At 41.8% G+C, this 17311-nt stretch overlaps 1 protein-coding gene and 1 pseudogene across 3 annotated transcripts in view; one reads left to right on the top strand and one right to left on the bottom strand.

The window, feature by feature from the left end:
* Positions 1-1496: 1496 nt before the first annotated feature.
* Positions 1497-17311, bottom strand: part of RALBP1 (ralA binding protein 1) — a 69804-nt gene continuing 53989 nt past the window's right edge. For 2 of the 3 annotated variants that reach the window (XM_037050362.1, XM_037050361.1), the window contains 4 exons: positions 14804-14911; positions 4089-4210; positions 3711-3834; positions 1497-1863 (listed from right to left, as the gene is read on the bottom strand). In XM_037050362.1, coding sequence (XP_036906257.1) covers positions 1597-1863; positions 3711-3834; positions 4089-4210; positions 14804-14911 — 621 coding nt within the window. In that variant the 3' untranslated portion in view covers positions 1497-1596. Of the gene's footprint in view, positions 1886-3710; positions 3835-4088; positions 4211-14803; positions 14912-17311 lie in introns of all 3 variants that reach the window. The other variant, XM_037050363.1, reaches the window with a different exon arrangement.
* On the top strand, positions 8009-8238 carry LOC118989988 (thymosin beta-10-like; annotated as a pseudogene).

Genomic DNA, 17311 nt, shown 5'->3' with positions numbered 1-17311 from the left:
TGGCAAAAATTAGTTAACCAACACTAAGACAACTGTAATGAAATACTAAATTTTAAAAATCCATGACACCTTGATAGAAATTAGTTTACACAAACAAAAAGAAACCTCCAACATTGCCAGCAAATATAAAATGAATGTAATATGACAAACGGGACAGCAAGAAGGCTTTTATACATTTATATTTGACACCTGACCATATTTTCAGTCACCATAATATCATCTCTCCAGGTTTAAAAAAATAGTATGCTGATTTCTATAACAAAGCTTTTTTTGGTACAAAAAAATCAAATAATGGCCAACAAGTCACAACAGTGCAATAGGTAGAGGATAAAAAACCGCATCAAACAGGTGCTGAAAATAAATACTAAGGAGGAGAGGACAGAGCTCTCAAGGGGGCTGAGGGGGATTGGTTTCCATCACCTTGACTGTATCTTCATAGCCACGAGAGCTGACCTGCCTCATGGGTGCCATTTATTCGGGCAGAACAAAGTGTGCTGAACAAAGGCGCCCAAGAGTTGGCCTCCCAGACCCCTGAGGTCACCAGGGAAGTGGCAAAGCAAGAAAACGGGGTTGGGGGTCACAGCTATCATTAAAAGGAAAAGTTTCCTATTGCTCAATCTTGTCAATTGGAAGTCCATCAGCAGGTTCACTGAGATGATGTGGATAATGAGAACTTCTGTTTAACATGATAATATGGCTTATTCAGGCAAAGAGACATTTACATTCTAGCCCAAGCAATTTAAGTCATTCTGTTTTTAATGGAAAGTCAGTCACATAGAAGACTTCTGGTTTGAGAAACAGATCCTTTTCGTGGGTTCTTTAGGTCAAGGCAGTTGTTACCTTGGACCAACCTAGTAAAAACATTCGCTCATCTACAGCCATGAGAACCTGGAGGAGCCAGAAGGAGCGAGGTGGCCCCTCCACACTGGGCTGGGCTGCTCCAGGGCTGGCAGGCCACTGCAGCGCTGTGACCACCTTGGTCACTCTGGTGACTCGGGCTCAAGAACTGTGTTTTAGGACTGTCAAAGGAGAGGGTGACAAGCGTGAGTAAAGGTAACCCCCATAAGAGCCATTCTGGCCAGTCAGGAAATATGAGGCAGCTCCCCATGATATAATCTGCACCAAAAAGGTATAAAAGGCACAAGCAAGAGTGATTAAGTAAGCAGTGACCCTGGAGGGTGAGACTGTGGGGTGAGCCACAAGGCAGGAAGAGTATTTACCTTGTTTGGTCCCTCCCCTTGAACGAGAGAAAAGAGATCCTGATTCCGCCATAATAAAAAAGCAAAGATGATTTTTGGTTTAAAAAGAAGCCACTCAAGGGTTAAAATAGTTACTTTAACAAAGAAAATTAATCTCCAAATAAGCTATCTGGAAAACTCATCTGTCTCCTACAAGCCCACAGTTCATCCACTGCTTTCTCCCCTGTAACCTGAGCCTGACGTGGTGGAGAAGTCGAATGTGTGAAAGACGGAAGAGTCTCTAAGAAAAGAATCTTTACAGAATGTACAGCAGAGAGTTGTGCACTCTGACTCTCGGGTTTACAGTAAGATGCACAGGTCTTGTTAGGTCTGGCGGACTCCACGACCCACAGAATGCTCAGATGGGCGTCTCCTTCCTGTCTCTGCTCGGGGATGGCTTGGCCTGCTCTTTGCCTGCCTTTGGCTGCTCTTTAGCTGCTTTTGTCTCCAGGGCACTGTCTCTAGGCAGCTGGACAGCACCCCCACGCCTCTCAGGCTCCTCATCGTCCGGTGCCTGAGGCTCAGACTTGGCGCGCTGCAGCTGGAGCAGACGGAGCTGCACACGCAGCTCAATGATGGCCTCTCGCTCTTCGTGGATCGCTTGATTCAAATGATTGTTCTTTATCTTGAGGAATGACACAAAAGACCTATTGTCACTCAAGAAGGTCAAAACGACAGTGATCTGGGAGGAGAGAACAGTTAGCGGGGGTATCTATCCTACATAAGAATTTTTGTTTTAGTTAATTGAGTTGCAAAGTGGAAGACATGAACATGAATATGCAACTGAGGCAAATAAAAATTCAAGTATAAACTCTGTTCCTCAATAATAAAAAAAAGAAAGCATATCTGGAAAACACAAACGTACCAATAGAAAACAATTTTAATAAATTAAGTTTTCTAGTGTCTAAAATAGATTTAACGTTTTGAACTGGCCATTGAGCAGCCCTTAAATAAGGGGAAGACAAGTGACTTAAGTAACAATTAGAGGGGGAAATTAGAGACAGGACAAAAGCCTAGATTTGTCCCAAAAGTGATGCCCTTTGTCTTGTGAAAAACATTACTTTATATCTGAACTGTGTGGTACTTAGTCAAAGCACAGAAAACTGCTACTATCACTAAATTACCTACACTCTAGTTCAGCCAACTTGAGGTAACTCAAAATAGCTAATCCCCAAACCCCCACCAACCTTCCTCTGTGGCAGGTTGCTGGCTGCACAGTGCACCTTCCCTCTTCATGTGGCATTTCCCAGCCTCCTTTGCAGCTAGCTATGTCCATGTGACTGAGCCTTTGCTAAGAGGGTAGGAGTGGAAGCATTGGGTTCCACTTGTGTATCTTGCCCTTAACAACTGGCACTCCTTGATCCCTTTTCTCCTTCCTGATGACTAAGAGCGCACAAGACTTAGAGCAGCCACTTGAGACTCCAAATAGAAAAACCCGATCTGGAGAAAGGCAGACCTGGACGTCTGCTAGGTGAGAAGTATAACTACCTTGGTTCAAACCAGGAGAGCACTACCTCTGTACACAAAGTACTCTAATTCTGTTATATATTTTCCTACTTAGGATTTTAAAATGGTCTGTAAAATGTTAAGAAAGCAAAATAAAGTGCAAATGTGAAGGCTTTCTAAAGAATGGAAGCTACCTGGTGGTCTACGTCTCAACACTGCTCGGCTGCTCCCACCACACCCCTGTTATAGTGAGTTCCTTGACCCTGAGCCTCGGTGGACAGCCTCTGTGAATTCTGTCCACAGGTTCTGAGGAGAGGACTTCTGTGGGTGGCAGTTTTTGTAAGGAATTCATCTAATTTTCTATGAAGTGGGTAGCTCTGGTTTGCTGGAGCAGCAGAATGCACTTCAGCGAGGGAAACTAAGCTGTTTCACTATTAGATTTCTTTCTAAGAAGAAAATGGCCTCTCTCTTAACCCTTAGGTAAGACATCTGGAGACAATGTTTTACTTGGGGTAAGAAGCAAAAAACTCTGATCAAAATCATTTAATTTTGTTTTGTTGTAACCACACAGCTATCTCTCAATTTCCTAGTGCTGAACTTACTCTCACCCGCTGCTTTACAAGTTAAGGACCAAGAGAAAACTTCATCCCTTATTTCTCCCAGGGGGAGATTTTCACTCTTGTACTAGCATTTCTTTTTTCTGTTCATTTTCTCTGGGAACACAGACCAGATCATTCAAAGCCGCTCAAACAGGCCCAGTCAGGTGAGACTCACCTTTAAACAGAAGAGAAAGGTCTGTGTGGAACACTGTAGTCGGGGAAAGTCGCCACACCTTAGGAGCAGCCCGACAAGGCCACAGCCAGCCAGCAGGCAGTTTGCACCTTGCATGCTCTTTAGTCAAACTCACCTCTACTCAGCCTCCTCAATTAGCTACCAAGGAAGAGAAAAATTCTAAAGGGAAATACATAGTTGCTGTAACTTTCTAGCAGTTAGTGTGATTTTTCGTTATTTACCCCCAAAACTCACTTCTAGCTCTTCATTCTGCCTCTGTAAATCTTCCAAGATGATCTGAAGCTCCTCTTCATCTTCACTCTCACTTTCACTTTCAGAGGAGTATTCCTCAGTTTCACTCCGGCCATGCTGCTGACGACTATGAGGGTGAGAGATCAAAACAGACTTCACAAATAACTACAGAAAATGGTGCTTGTCTGTTACCTCCCTTTTATGTTTACCGAGTTTTTCACAAGTCTACTTAATGTAACACCATTAGTAACACTTCAGAAAGTTAGGATGATTCATTTTGCATGCCTAATTCTTGTATGTGAAAGTCTGAGAGCTAAAACCATTATGCATATATTTAAGGAAACACTTTTGGAAATTTTGAAACTCTTGCCTTTCCTTTACCTCTGAATTTCGGCAATCTCAGCTCTGAGGCGTTCAATCTCTTCTTTTTCTGAGGCAATCTGTCGGCGCAGAAACTGCTCCATGGCTAGAAGTTCCTCCTGTTCAGTCAGAATCTCGTTTTCCTAAAATAAGCATCATGGGGAACACCTCTGAGAGTATGAGTCTAGGAAATGTCACTTTGGGGGCATTTTCTATGTTAGCTTGAATTCGTTAGCCCCATACATGTAGCACGCAAGTTATGAGAAAGCTTGTACTGCGCAACCAAAACAACATCTTGTTTCCTTACTGTCAAGAAGAGTAAACTAAGTTATCTGGGAGGAATCACTAGATTTTTCTCAAGACAGAAATGTCACTTAGGAGTCCATGTGCTCATTGTGCAAAGGCTCCTATGGAGCTAGCACTCTGGACACAAAGCCAAAGCTCAAGTTTTTGCTTCCCAGTTCCTTCTGAATACCTTCTCATTTCTCAATAAAGGAAGAATCTCTTTCAGGGCCAACAAGGTTTCCAGCAGTGTCATAAAGAACAGAAGAACCCAGGAGATACAGACAGCTGGTGTCGGCATCACCTTAAACCAGATGCTTGAAGGAAAAATGTTCATAGAAGAAATCTCTTCTCACCACAGGCCGCTATCCTCCTCAAACCATGTCCCCAGAGATAATATTCAAACAGGAAATAGTCTGCTTTAACAGAATATGCATCTCCCAAACTGACTGAATCACCAAAGGGGAAAAATCCCTACCTGCCCAAGATCTACCAGCCCTTTCGACACAGACCAAACTGGGGAGGTAACAGAGATGTAAGGCTATGAAAATGAGAGCCAAAGACAAAGTCTACGGCATTTCTTTCCAAGCTAACAAGTACCAAGAGGATGAGTACCTGTGATCAAACTACAAGAACACTACAGTCAAGTTCTAAAGTAAATCACTCAAGGACTTCCGCCAAGATGGAGGCATAGGTGAAAACACTGTGTCTTCTCCCACAACCTTCAAACTTCTCCCACAAGTTTGAATACAACAAAGGTTTGGAGAACAAAGACACAGCCAAAGGACAGAAAATTGAATTATACGGAAGTCCGACTACATCTAACCAGAAGTCCGACTACATCTAACCGTTCAACGGGGACGGTAAGAGGGGCGGAGCCAGCAGTGAGCAGGATAGGGCAGTACAGATCCCCTGACCTAGGCGAGCAAGTGGCCCGGACCCAGTCAGGGTGTGGGGCAGACTGACCGCGGTCGCACATTCACGCACAGTGAGATGGACCACGCAGGCCCCAGGGGGCGAGGGCTGACCGTGGTGGCACACTCACGTGCAGTGGGACGAAACTCGTGGGCCCGGTGACGGTGGCAGCTGCGGCACAGGTGGGGGCCGAGGCGGAAGGCGGAAGGCAGCAGACGGGACGCCGTTGTTCCTCTTTGACCCTGCCCCCACATACAGTCACAACCCAGCGACATAGTTGCCCTGTGCTAGTGAACACCTTAGGGCTCTGATCCTGCTGTAACAGGCACGAACAGCCCAAAAGATGGAGCGAGAACTCAAAGTCCCAGAGCCAATAACTCTAAGCGACCAAGAAATTGCCACCCTCTCAGAGGCACAATTCAAGACACTGTTTATCAGGATGCTAACAGAACTGGTTGATTATAATCACAAATTAGAGGAACATATGAAGGCTAAACTAATTGAAATGAAGGGAAATGCACAGGAAACCAATAGCGATGGAAAGGAAACTGGGACTCAAATCAATGGAATGGACCAGAAGGAAGAACAAAACATCCAACCAGACAGGAATGAAGAAATGAGAATTCAAAAAAATGAGGAGAGGCTTAGGAACCTCCAGGACATCTTTAAACGTTCCAACATCCGAATTATAGGGGTACCAGAAGGGGGAAAGAAACAGCCACGAGTGGAAAACGTATTTGAACAAATAATAAAGGAGAACTTCCCCAGTCTGGCAAAGGAAATAGACTTCCAGGAAATCCAGGAAGCTCAGAGAGTGCCAAAGAAGTTGGACCCAAGAAGGAACACACCAAGGCACATCATCATTACATTAGCCAAGACTAAAATGAAGGAGAGAATCCTAGAAGCATCAAGGGATAAGGGGACAGTCACCTACAAAGGAGTACCCATCAGACTGTCAGTAGATTTCTCAAAAGAGACCTTACAGGCAAGAAGGGGCTGGAAAGAAGTATTCCAAGTCATGAAATCCAAAGACCTACAGCCAAGATTGCTTTATCCAGCAAAACTTTCATTTAGAATGGAAGGACAGATAAAGTGCTTCTCAGATAAGGTCAAGTTCAAGGAGTTCATCATCACCAAGCCCTTATTATATGAAATGCTAAAGGGACTTATCTAAGAAAAAGAAGATAAAAAATAGGAACAGTGAAAGGACAGCAAACTCACAGTTATTAACAACCACACCTAAAACAAAAGCAAACCAAGAGGACAGCTAGATCAGGAGTGGGACCATAGAAATGAAGAACACATGGAGGGTTAGCAACAGGGGAGTGGGAGGGGGAGAAGGGGGGAGAAGGCACAGAAAATAGCATAGAGTGTAGGTAGAAATTAGATAGGGGGGAGGGCAAGAATAGTGGGGGAAATATAGAATCTAAAGAACTTGAGACACGTGGTTATAAACTAAGGGGGCGGAGAATGGTGGGGGAGGGAGTGTGCGGGTGGAGGGGAATGAAGGAGGGGAATACAACAACTGTAATGGTATAATCAAATAAATATATTTAAATAAATAAATAAATAAATAAATAAAGTAAACCACTCAAGACCCCCAATATGCACAAAGACTCACCTGTGGAGATGTAACATACGGCATTTCCCTCATGTTTTTAAACAGACACATTTATGTTCTAAGAATTACTTGATTAAAAAATTCTGAAATTTAGGCAAAATCTAGGATTTCATTCTCTCTTCAGGGGAGAATACTGAATTTTGCTGTATATAATGCACTCCCATGTATAATGCATACCCACATTTTTGGCCCCAAATTCCAGGAAAAAAATCTTTAATTCATCTTTATTTATATTTAGATAACTTTTGTATTAAGGAATTTCAGCACTTATTTTTTAACATATTATGGTATAAGAAATTTTATGTACCAGTAACAAGTTTATGATATTTATGCATCATAGAAGATAGATACGGAATTAGCACTACCCACGCATAATGCACACCCTTATTTTTCCCTCAAAAATTTTGGCAAAAATGTGTGCATTATACATAACAAAATACAGTAGTTACATGCTCCTGCTAAGCAAAATAAAGTACTTTACAGGACCGACAGAGAAGGACTGACACTTAACAGGCTCTAGGTGTCCCACACACACACGAGTCTGGAGGCACAGACTATGTTGTCAGAGCCATGACATTCACTCCTTACTGGTAAACTCGGGTAATTTCTAGAACAGACTAAAGTTGACTTGAGAAATTCAAAAAGGGAGAAGGAAGCTCATTTTCAGCTCTACTGCGGAAACAGGATACTCAAGAGCTATTTGTCAAATCAATGAATAAAAAATAAAACAATTCATCAACAATGTGTTTTCACCTGCGAAGAATAAAATTAAAATATCTCAGGAGGTGGGAAGCTGTGGTTTGCCCAGATAAGTGTCACTTGTTTTATGTGGGGTTAATGAGATGGGGTTTTAATAAATTTTTAGTTGTTAATATTTATAATTTAATATAAACGTTAATAACATTCTATAATAATTATTATTAAAGGACGTTTTAAATATTAATTAAAGTCTAATCTCATGAATATGAAACCAGTAACACTAATCTGTGAATTAGAGAAAATACAACTCAGAGATTAAGTAGAGCATCAATCATTCAGTAGGAAATAGGTCTCTTGCTTCAGCAACATGAATGGGAGCAAGGACCCCGATTTGGGAGCCAAGGCCAAGGACTTTCTTAAGTAAATGGCAGACAAACTGGACATGGGGGAAATCGCGAGCTCTGACAAGGCCAAGCTGAAAGAAGATGGATACGCAGGAGAACACTCTGCTGACCAAACAGACCATTGAGCAGAAGTGAAGTGAAATTTCTTAAGGGCCTGGAGGATTGCCCACTCCCATCATCTTTGGGACCCCAGTCCTGATGTGGAGAAAAAACTACCTGCAAAATGGAAACGAGTGATAAACTGCACTGTTAAGCCAGACATTCTGCACCCCCGCCATCAGCCTGTGGTTCTCTGAGGGGACCCCTCCCCATTCGAACTACCAAATTTTCCAGTTTTCCCTGGGATATTATAGAAAGTTACTTGTATGATTAATAAAACACATATTGTGGCATGAAAAAAAAAGTCGTTTCTCCAGCTGAACATTTAAACAAACAGATCTGTATGAACAGATTCATACAGAATCACAAAAGACATCAGTAGCCAAAGCAATCTCTAAAAAATGAACAAAGTTGGAGGCATCACATTACCTGATTTCAAAATATACTACTTAGCTATAATAATAAAAAAAGTATAGTACTACCACGTAGCCAGAAATACAGAACAAATGGAACAGAATACAGAGCCAGGAAAAAACCCACACATTTACGATCAATTGATCTTTGACTAAGATATCATGAACACACAGTGGGAAAAGAACAGCCTCTTCAAGAAATAATGCTGGGACTTCTGGTCAAGATGGTGGCATACGTAGACACGGCTCATCTCCTCTCATAACCACATCAAAATTACAACTAAAATACAGAACAACCATCACTTGGAACTGCCAGGAATCAAGCTGAATGGAAGTCTGTCAACTATGGAATTAAAGAAATCACATCCATCCAGACAGGCAGAAGGGGCTGAGACATGGAAGGGGTTGGCCCAACATCCATGAGTGGTGGATAAAAATTCAGGAGGGATATATAGGGAGCAAGAGCCCCCAGATCACAGTTCTAGTGCCAGGGAGGTAAGTCCCCATAACTTCTGGCTACAATAACCAGTGGGGATTGAGTCGGAGGAAGAAATTTCTGGAGACCCAAGCAGTTCCCCTTAAAGAACACACGCATTGACTTACACTCATTCCTTCTGAGCTTCAGCACTGGGGTAGCACCTTGAAAGGCACCAGTGGCATACAAAGAAGAACTAAAATGTCTGGCATCAAGCCAGGAGCTAGAGGACATCATTCTCCCAGCTATAAAGGCGAGCGGCAGCCATTATCCCTTTTCTGAGCCCTACGCTGACAGAGGCACAAGGCCAGCAGGAGGATGCCATAAGTGAGATTCTATCGACCTGGCTTAACTGTCTGCCCTGCCCTGGAGATCCCCTGAGACTCCGTCCCACCCAACTTACGGGCCCACTCAAAGTGTAAACAGTGATTCTCCCATCTAAATGGCTGGTCTTGGCTTATGCTTCACAATTTCTCAAATCCTATCAAACAAGCAATAGGGGAGCCCCAGCCCTGGTACATCTTGCTAAGTAGCCCCAGGCCTGGCACTAGCAGCAGTGAGCCTAGATTCACAGCTTAGCTTTGCCTGGGAATCTCGAAGTTCAGCACAAGTCTTAGCCACCTCAGATTGCTTATAGCTGAGGCAGGGTGGCCCTGAGCAAAACACAGGTGGGGGCTGAACTTACTCTGCACCACCTGGGAAATACCAGATCCTGCACAAGCAGTGGACATATTCAGACAATGCTGGAGCACCACCACCCTGTCCCCGCACAGCTGATCCTCCACAGAGGGCAGAAATTGGTGGTCAATGGTCACAGCCAGTCCTGTAGCTGATGGTCCTGGGTAAATCCCTCCCACTGATCTGCTAACAGCAATCAAGGCTCAACTACAACAGGAGGGTGTACTCAGCACACACAAAGAGCTCACCTGGAGTACCCAGCTTGGATGATAGGGGAGGCTGTGCCAATGGACCTGACAGAACACCTACTATATTAGGTGTTCTATATTTCTACCTAATACATAGAAACAAACACAGGAAGGCTGATAAAATGAGGAGACAAAGAAACATGGCCCAAATGAAAGGACAGATCAAAGCTCCAGAAAGAGAACTAAAAAAGTAGAGATAAGCAATCTACCAGATGCAGAGTTCAAAACACTGGTTATAAGTAAACTCAAAGAACTTAGTGAGAAACTCAATAGCATAAAAGAGACCCAGTCAGAAATGAAGAATACACTAAGTGAAAAAAAAAGAACAATTTACAGGGAAACAATAATAGAGTAGATGAAGCTGAGAATCAAATCAATAATTTGGAACATATGGAAGCATAATACAACCAATTAGAACAACAAGACAAAAAAATTCAAAAGAATGCAAATAGTGGAAGCACCCTCTGGGACAACTTCAGAAGTGCCAATTTTCACATCATAGGGGTGGCAGAAAGAAAACAGAAACAGCAAGAAACTGGAAGTTTATTTGAAAAAATAAGGAGAGATTTATTTTGAAAAAAATATCTCCAGCCAAGATGGAGAATAGGTAGATACACTTTGCATCTTTGCACAACTAAAAGGACAATAAATTTAAAAAACAAAAAATAACCACAAGAGACAGAAAACTGAACTGTATGGAAGTCCGATGACAAAAGGAGTTAAAGAAGAAATATTCATCCAAACCAGTAAAAAGGGTAAAAGCGGGTAGCTGGGGCAGATAGGACTCATGACAAGGTGGCAGCTGAAGGATGAGGATAGGCGAGGTGCCAGCTGGTAGACCAAGAGTTCCCACTTTTGCCTGTGGACAAACCAGGAACAAGAACTGGGGAGCAAGACAGACCATGCAACCCAAGGGTCCAGCACGGGGAAATAAGCATCAAAACCTCTGGCTGTAAAAAAATCTGTGGGGGTTGCAGTGGTGGGAGAAACTCTGAACCTCACAAGAGAGTTCATTGGAGAGACCCACAGGATCTTAGAACACACACAAATTCACCCACCTAGGAATCAGCACCAGAAGGGCCCAATCTGCTTACGGTAAGCAGGCGAAGTGATTGAAAGCGAACCAAGAGCCAAGCGAGGGCCACTCTTCCCTCCTGGAAGTGGCCCACATATAGCACCACATGGCAGTGACCTGGGTTGCCTCACCCTGGCTAATACCTAAGGCTCCACCCCTTACTATGTAACAGGTGCAATGAAACAAAAAAATATGGCCCAAATGAAAGAACAAATCAAAACTCCAAAATTAGAACTAAGCAATGAAGAGACAGCCAACCTAGCAGATGCAGAGTTCAAAACACTGGTAATCAGGATGCTCACAGAAATGGTTGAGTATGGTCACAAAATAGAGGAAGAAGTGAAGGCTATGCAAAGTAAAATAAAGGGAAATGTACAGGGAAGCAACGGTGACTGGAAGAAAACTGGGACCCAAATCAATCATTTGGAGCAGATAGAACAAATAAACATTCAACCAGAACAGAATGAAGAAACAAGAATTCCAAAAAATGAGGAGAAGCTTAGGAACCTCCAGGACAACTTTAAAGGTTCCAGCATCTGAATCATAAGATTGCCAGAAGGAAAAGAGGAACAGCAAGAAACTGACAACTTATGGAAAAAAAAAATGGAGAACTTCCCAATGTAACAAAGGAAGCAGACTTCCAGGAAGTCCAGGAAGCTTAGAGAGTCCGAAAGAAGCTGCTCCCAAGGAAGCACACACCAAGGCCCATCATGATTATGTTATCCAATATTACAGATAAGGAGAGAATCTTAAAAGCAGCAAGAGAAAAGGAGAGTTACCTACAAAGGAGTTCCCATAAGACTATCAGCTGGTTTCTCAAAAGAAACCTTATAGGCAAGAAGGGGCTGGAAAGAAATATTCCAAGTCATGAAAGGCAAGGACCTATATCCAACATTACTCAGTCCAGCAAAGTTTTCATTTAAAATGGAAGGCCCAGGTGAAGTAGTTCCCAGATAAGGTCAAGTTAAACGAGTTCATCATTCCCAAGCCCTTATTCTATGAAATGTTAAAGGGACTTAGATCTAAGAAAAAGATGATAAAAAACTGTGAACAGAAAAATGACAACAAACTCACAACTATCAACAACTGAACCTAAAACAAAAACAAAAACAAACTAAGCAAACAAGTAGAACAGGAACAGAATCACAGAAATGGAGATCACATGGAGGGTATTTAGTGGAGAAGGGGAGGAGGGAATGGCGGGAAAGGTACAGGAAATAAGAAACATAAATGGTAGGTACAAAATAGACAGGGGGAGGTTAAGAATAGTTTAGGAAATGGAGAAGCCAAAGATCTTACATGTGCAACTAACTTATGGGAGGAATGCTGGTGGGAGTGAGGGTGCAGGGTACAGGGGAATAAAGTGGAGAAAAAAGAATGGGACAACTATAATAGCATAATCAATAAAATATACTTAAAAAAGAAAAATAGGGAAATAAAATTTCCCTAATTTGGTGAAGGAAATAGAATGCAACTCCAGGAAGCAGAGAGTCCCAAACAAGATGGATGCAAAGAGGTTCACTCTCCAAGACACAACATAATTAAAAGGCCAAATGTTAAAGAGAGAATCTTAAAAGCAGCTTGAGAAAAGTACAGAGTTACCTACAAAGGAGTTTCCATAAGACTGTCAGCTGATTTCTCAAAATAAACTGCAGGCTAGACGAGACTGCAAAAAATATTCAAAGCCATGAAATGCAGAGACCTACAGCAGAGATTGCTCTACCCAATAAAGCTCTCATTTAGAATGGAAGGGCAGATAAAGAGTTTCCCAGGCAAGAAAAAACTAAAGCAGTTCATCACCAAATAATTATTATGTGAAATATTAGAGGGACTTATTTGAGAAAAAGAAGACCAAAACTATGAACAATAAAATGGCAATAAATACATATCTATCAACAACTGAATGTAAAAAAACAAACTAAGCAAACAAGAACAATAGAGGCAGAATCATGGACATGGAGAGCATTTGGATGGATGCCAGATTGGGGGCTGGTGGCAGAATGGGTGAAGAGGTGAAGGGATTAAGAAGTACAAACAGTAGTTACAGAATAGCCATGGAGTGTAACGTACAGTATAGGAAACGGAATAGCCAAAGAACTTACACACGTGACCCATGGGCATGAACAATGGTGGAAGGGAACAAACGAGGAAATATGAGACAACTGTAATAGTATAATCAATAAAATATAATTTAAAAAACTGATGTTAGTAAACTAGTTTTCCATATTCAAAACAACGAAATTGGACATTTATCTCCATAAAAAAATAATCAACTCAAAATTGTTTAAAATTTTAAATATAAGACCTGGAACCATAAAACTATTAAAAGAAAACATAGGAAAAAGTTCCTTGATATTGATGTGGGCAAAAAAAATTTTTAGATACACCTTTTAAAACAGAAAACAAAAGCAAAAACAGACAAATAGAACTGCATCAAATTAAAAATCTTCATAGCAAAGGAAACAATCAACAGGTGAAGAGACAACCAATGGAATAGAAATGTATTTGAAAACCATACTTGTCTTGGCTGGCATAGCTCAGTAGGCTGAGCACGCGCCTGTGAACCAAAGGGTCACCAGTTTGGATCCCAGTCTAGGCACATGCCTGGGTTACAGGCCAGGTCCCCGGTATAGGGCACATGAGAGGCGACCACACTGATGTTTCTCCCTATCTTTCTCTTTCCCTTCCCCTCTCGCTAAAAATAAATAAAATCCTTTTTAAAAAACCATACTTGTGATAGGGATTAATATACAAAATATTGACATTATTTTGGATATTAATAATATAAGTAACTCAAACTATTAATAATATAAGTAACTCAAACAACTCTACAGCAAGAATACAACCCAACTGAAAAATGGGCAATGGACCTAACAGACATCTCAAAAGACATACAAATAGCAACAGATATGTGAAAAGATGTTCAATATCACTCATCATCAGGAAAATACAAATCAAAACCACAGTGAGATATCACCTCACACTTGTTAGCATGACTACTATCAAAAACAAGATAGTAAGTATTGACAAGGATGTAGAAAAAAGGAACCCTTGTACACTTTTGGTGGGAATGTAAGTTGGTACAGCCATTATGAAAAACAGTAAGGAAATTCCTCAAAAAATAAAAATAGAACAGTCATAATCCAATAACCCCATTTCTGAGTAGATATCCAAAGGAAATGAAAACAGAATATTGAAGAGGTATGTGCACTCCCATGTTCATTGCAGCAATACTCACAAGGGTCGAAAACATGAAAAAAAATCATCAACAGATGAATGGATAAAGACGTGGTGCATACACGTGTATTCAAACACAGAGGAATATTATTCCACCACGGAAAGGAAATTCTGTCATTTATAACAACATGGATGAACCCGAAGGAAATCATGCTAAGTAAAATAAGCCAGACAGAGAAAGACAAATATTGTATGATCTCATTTGTATATGGAATCTAAAAGTCAAACTCAAAGAAATGCAAAGTAGAAAGGTAGTCACTAGGAGAGGCTGAGAGGTGGGGGAAATGGGAAGATGTTGGCCAAAAGATACGAGTTGCAGTTATATAGGATGAGTAAGTATAGAGACCTAATGCACAGGCACAATGACTATAGTTAATGATACAGTACTGAATACTGAAAACATACTAAGAGTAGATTTCAGGTGCTCTCACCACAAAAGAAAACTGTGGGAGGAGATAATAGTAATTAACCTGACTGCAGTAATCATCTCAGTCTGTATACCAAATCATCAGATTTACACCTTAAGTATATACAATTTTTATTTTATTTTTTTAAAAGCTTGCAAAATAGAGAAAAAGAGTTTAGCTTACCTGGGCAAGGAGAATATTTATAACTTCTTCATTTTCATTCATTTCTTCTTTGGAAACATCCTCTTTTGAAAGACTGGCTATCTCTTGTGCAATTTTGGTTTCACACTCCTGTCAGGTAAGATACATGAAAAATAACTGGTCAGCCTACATATAAAACATACTCAATAAATTTACGTCATTACCATTTCATAAGTTTCCTACTTGTTTCCTAGAATTAAAAAAATAACATTTAACAGTTGGAGGAGCCATTGGGATAGACAGGCATTTGTTAACTGGGCTTGGAAAATAACATGCAAACCTTAACCTGTGGCTATAGTGTGAAAAATGTGCAATTCTGGTTAATGCGCTCACCACTTCCATAACCCTCCCACACAAATTGCCTTCTGATACTTTTTTGGTGGGAAGGAGGGGGTTGATTTTAAGCACACGTTAATTTTAACAAATGTATACAGTCAAGTAACCACTACCACAATCACGGTCTAGAACACGTCTGTCACCAAGCAAAATGCCCTGGGGGCTCCTCCACTGTCCGTGGGCCCCTGGCAACCACTGAGCTGCTCCCCATTGCTACAGTTTTGCCTTTCCCTGAGTTTCATATAAATTTAGTCAATCAGTAAGTAGTCTTTTTTGTCTGTTTTTCGTTTAGCATAATGCTTTTATGACCCACCTACCCTGTTGTCTGTAGTAGTAGTATGCTGAGTAATATGCCATGAAGAATGTATACCACAACTTGTTTATCCAATCACAGGCGATGAACATTTGGGTCCTTTCTAGTTTTGAGCTATTATCACTAGGGCTGTTATAAGATTCTACATATGCTCTGTGTGGGTATATGCTTTCTTAAATACCTAGAAGTAGGTTCACTGGATTATATGGTCACCATATGTTTAACTATAAGAAACTGCCACACCGTTTTCTAAAATTACTGTTACTATTTTTCATTACCAAGCACACTATGAGTATCAGTTGCTCCACATTCTTGTCAACACTTGGTACTTTTAATCTTACCCATTCTAGTTGATGTACAGTGCTATCTCATTGTGACTTTAATTTCTATTCCCTTAATAATTAGTAATGTTGAATATCTTTGACATGATTATTTGTGATCTGTACATCATCTTTGTTCAAAGGTACAAGTTGCTTCTTGAAATTTTTGCCTTTTTAAAAGTGAATTGTTATTGTAATAAACGTACCATTTTGGGGATGGACGCTATGCAGGAATTTCGGGGAGGGGCATATGCAAACTCTCTGTGCCTTAATTTTGCTGTGAACCTAAAACTGCTCTAGAAAAAGTAAGGTCTCCATATACATAAAGGGACTTCCGCCAAGATGGAGGCATAGGTGGAAACACTGTGCCTTCTCCCCCAACCAAGTTTGAATACAACAAAGGTTTGGAGAAACAAAGACACAACCAAAGGACAGAAAAATTGAATTATACGGAAGTCTGACTACATCTAACCGTTCAACGGGGACGGTAAGAGGGGCGGAGCCAGCAGCGAGCGGGGTCGGGCAGGACAGGGCCCCCGACCTAGGCGCGCAGGCAGCCCGGAACCAGTTGGGGTGCAGGGCAGACCGTGGTCGCACATTCGCACACAGTGAGACGGACCACACAGGCCCCAGGGGGCGAGGGCTGACGGTGGTGGCACACTCGCATGCAGTGGGACGAAACTCGTGGTGACGGCAGCAGCTGCAGCACCTGCAGCACCGGTGAGGGCTGAGGCGGCAGGCGGCAGACAGGACGCCTTACTCCCTCTTTGACCCCGCCCCCACATACAACATCACAACCCAGCGACTTCGTTGCCCTGCGCTAGTGAACACCTCAGGGCTCCGATCCTGCTATGTAACAGGCACGAACAGCCCAAAAGATGGCGCAAGAAGAACTCAAAGTCCCAGAGCCGATAACTCTCAGCGACCAAGAAATTGCCAGCCTCTCAGAGGCACAATTCAAGACACTGTTTATCAGGATGCTAACAGAACTGGTTGATTATAGTCACAAATTAGAGGAACATATGAAGGCTAAACTAATTGAAATGAGGGAGATGTCCAGGAAACCAATAGCGATGGAAAGGAAACTGGGACTCAAATCAATGTACTGGAACAGAAGGAAGAACAAAACATCCCACCAGAAAGGAATGAAGAAATGAGAATTCAAAAAATGAGGAGAGGCTTAGGAACCTCCAGGACATCTTTAAACGTTCCAACATCCGAATTATAGGGGTACCAGAAGGGGGAAAGAAACAGCCACGAGTGGAAAACTTATTTTAACAAATAATAAAGGAGAACTTCCCCAGTCTGGCAAAGGAAATAGACTTCCAGGAATCCAGGAAGCTCAGAGAGTACCAAAGAAGTTTGACCCAAGAAGGAACACACCAAGGCACATCATAATTACATTAGCCAAGATCAAAATGAAGGAGAGAATCCTAGAGGCAGCAAGAGATAAGGGGACAGTCACCTACAAAGGAGTTCCCATCAGACTGTCAGCGGATTTCTCCAAAGAGACCTTCCAGG

The sequence above is a fragment of the Sturnira hondurensis genome, unplaced genomic scaffold (assembly GCF_014824575.4).
Source record: "Sturnira hondurensis isolate 20B ecotype Veracruz unplaced genomic scaffold, ASM1482457v3 Scaffold0006713, whole genome shotgun sequence".
In the NCBI taxonomy this organism is placed as follows: domain Eukaryota; kingdom Metazoa; phylum Chordata; class Mammalia; order Chiroptera; family Phyllostomidae; genus Sturnira; species Sturnira hondurensis.
The sequence above is the reverse complement of the archived record's forward strand: the minus strand, read 5'-3'. Positions and strand labels throughout refer to the sequence as shown.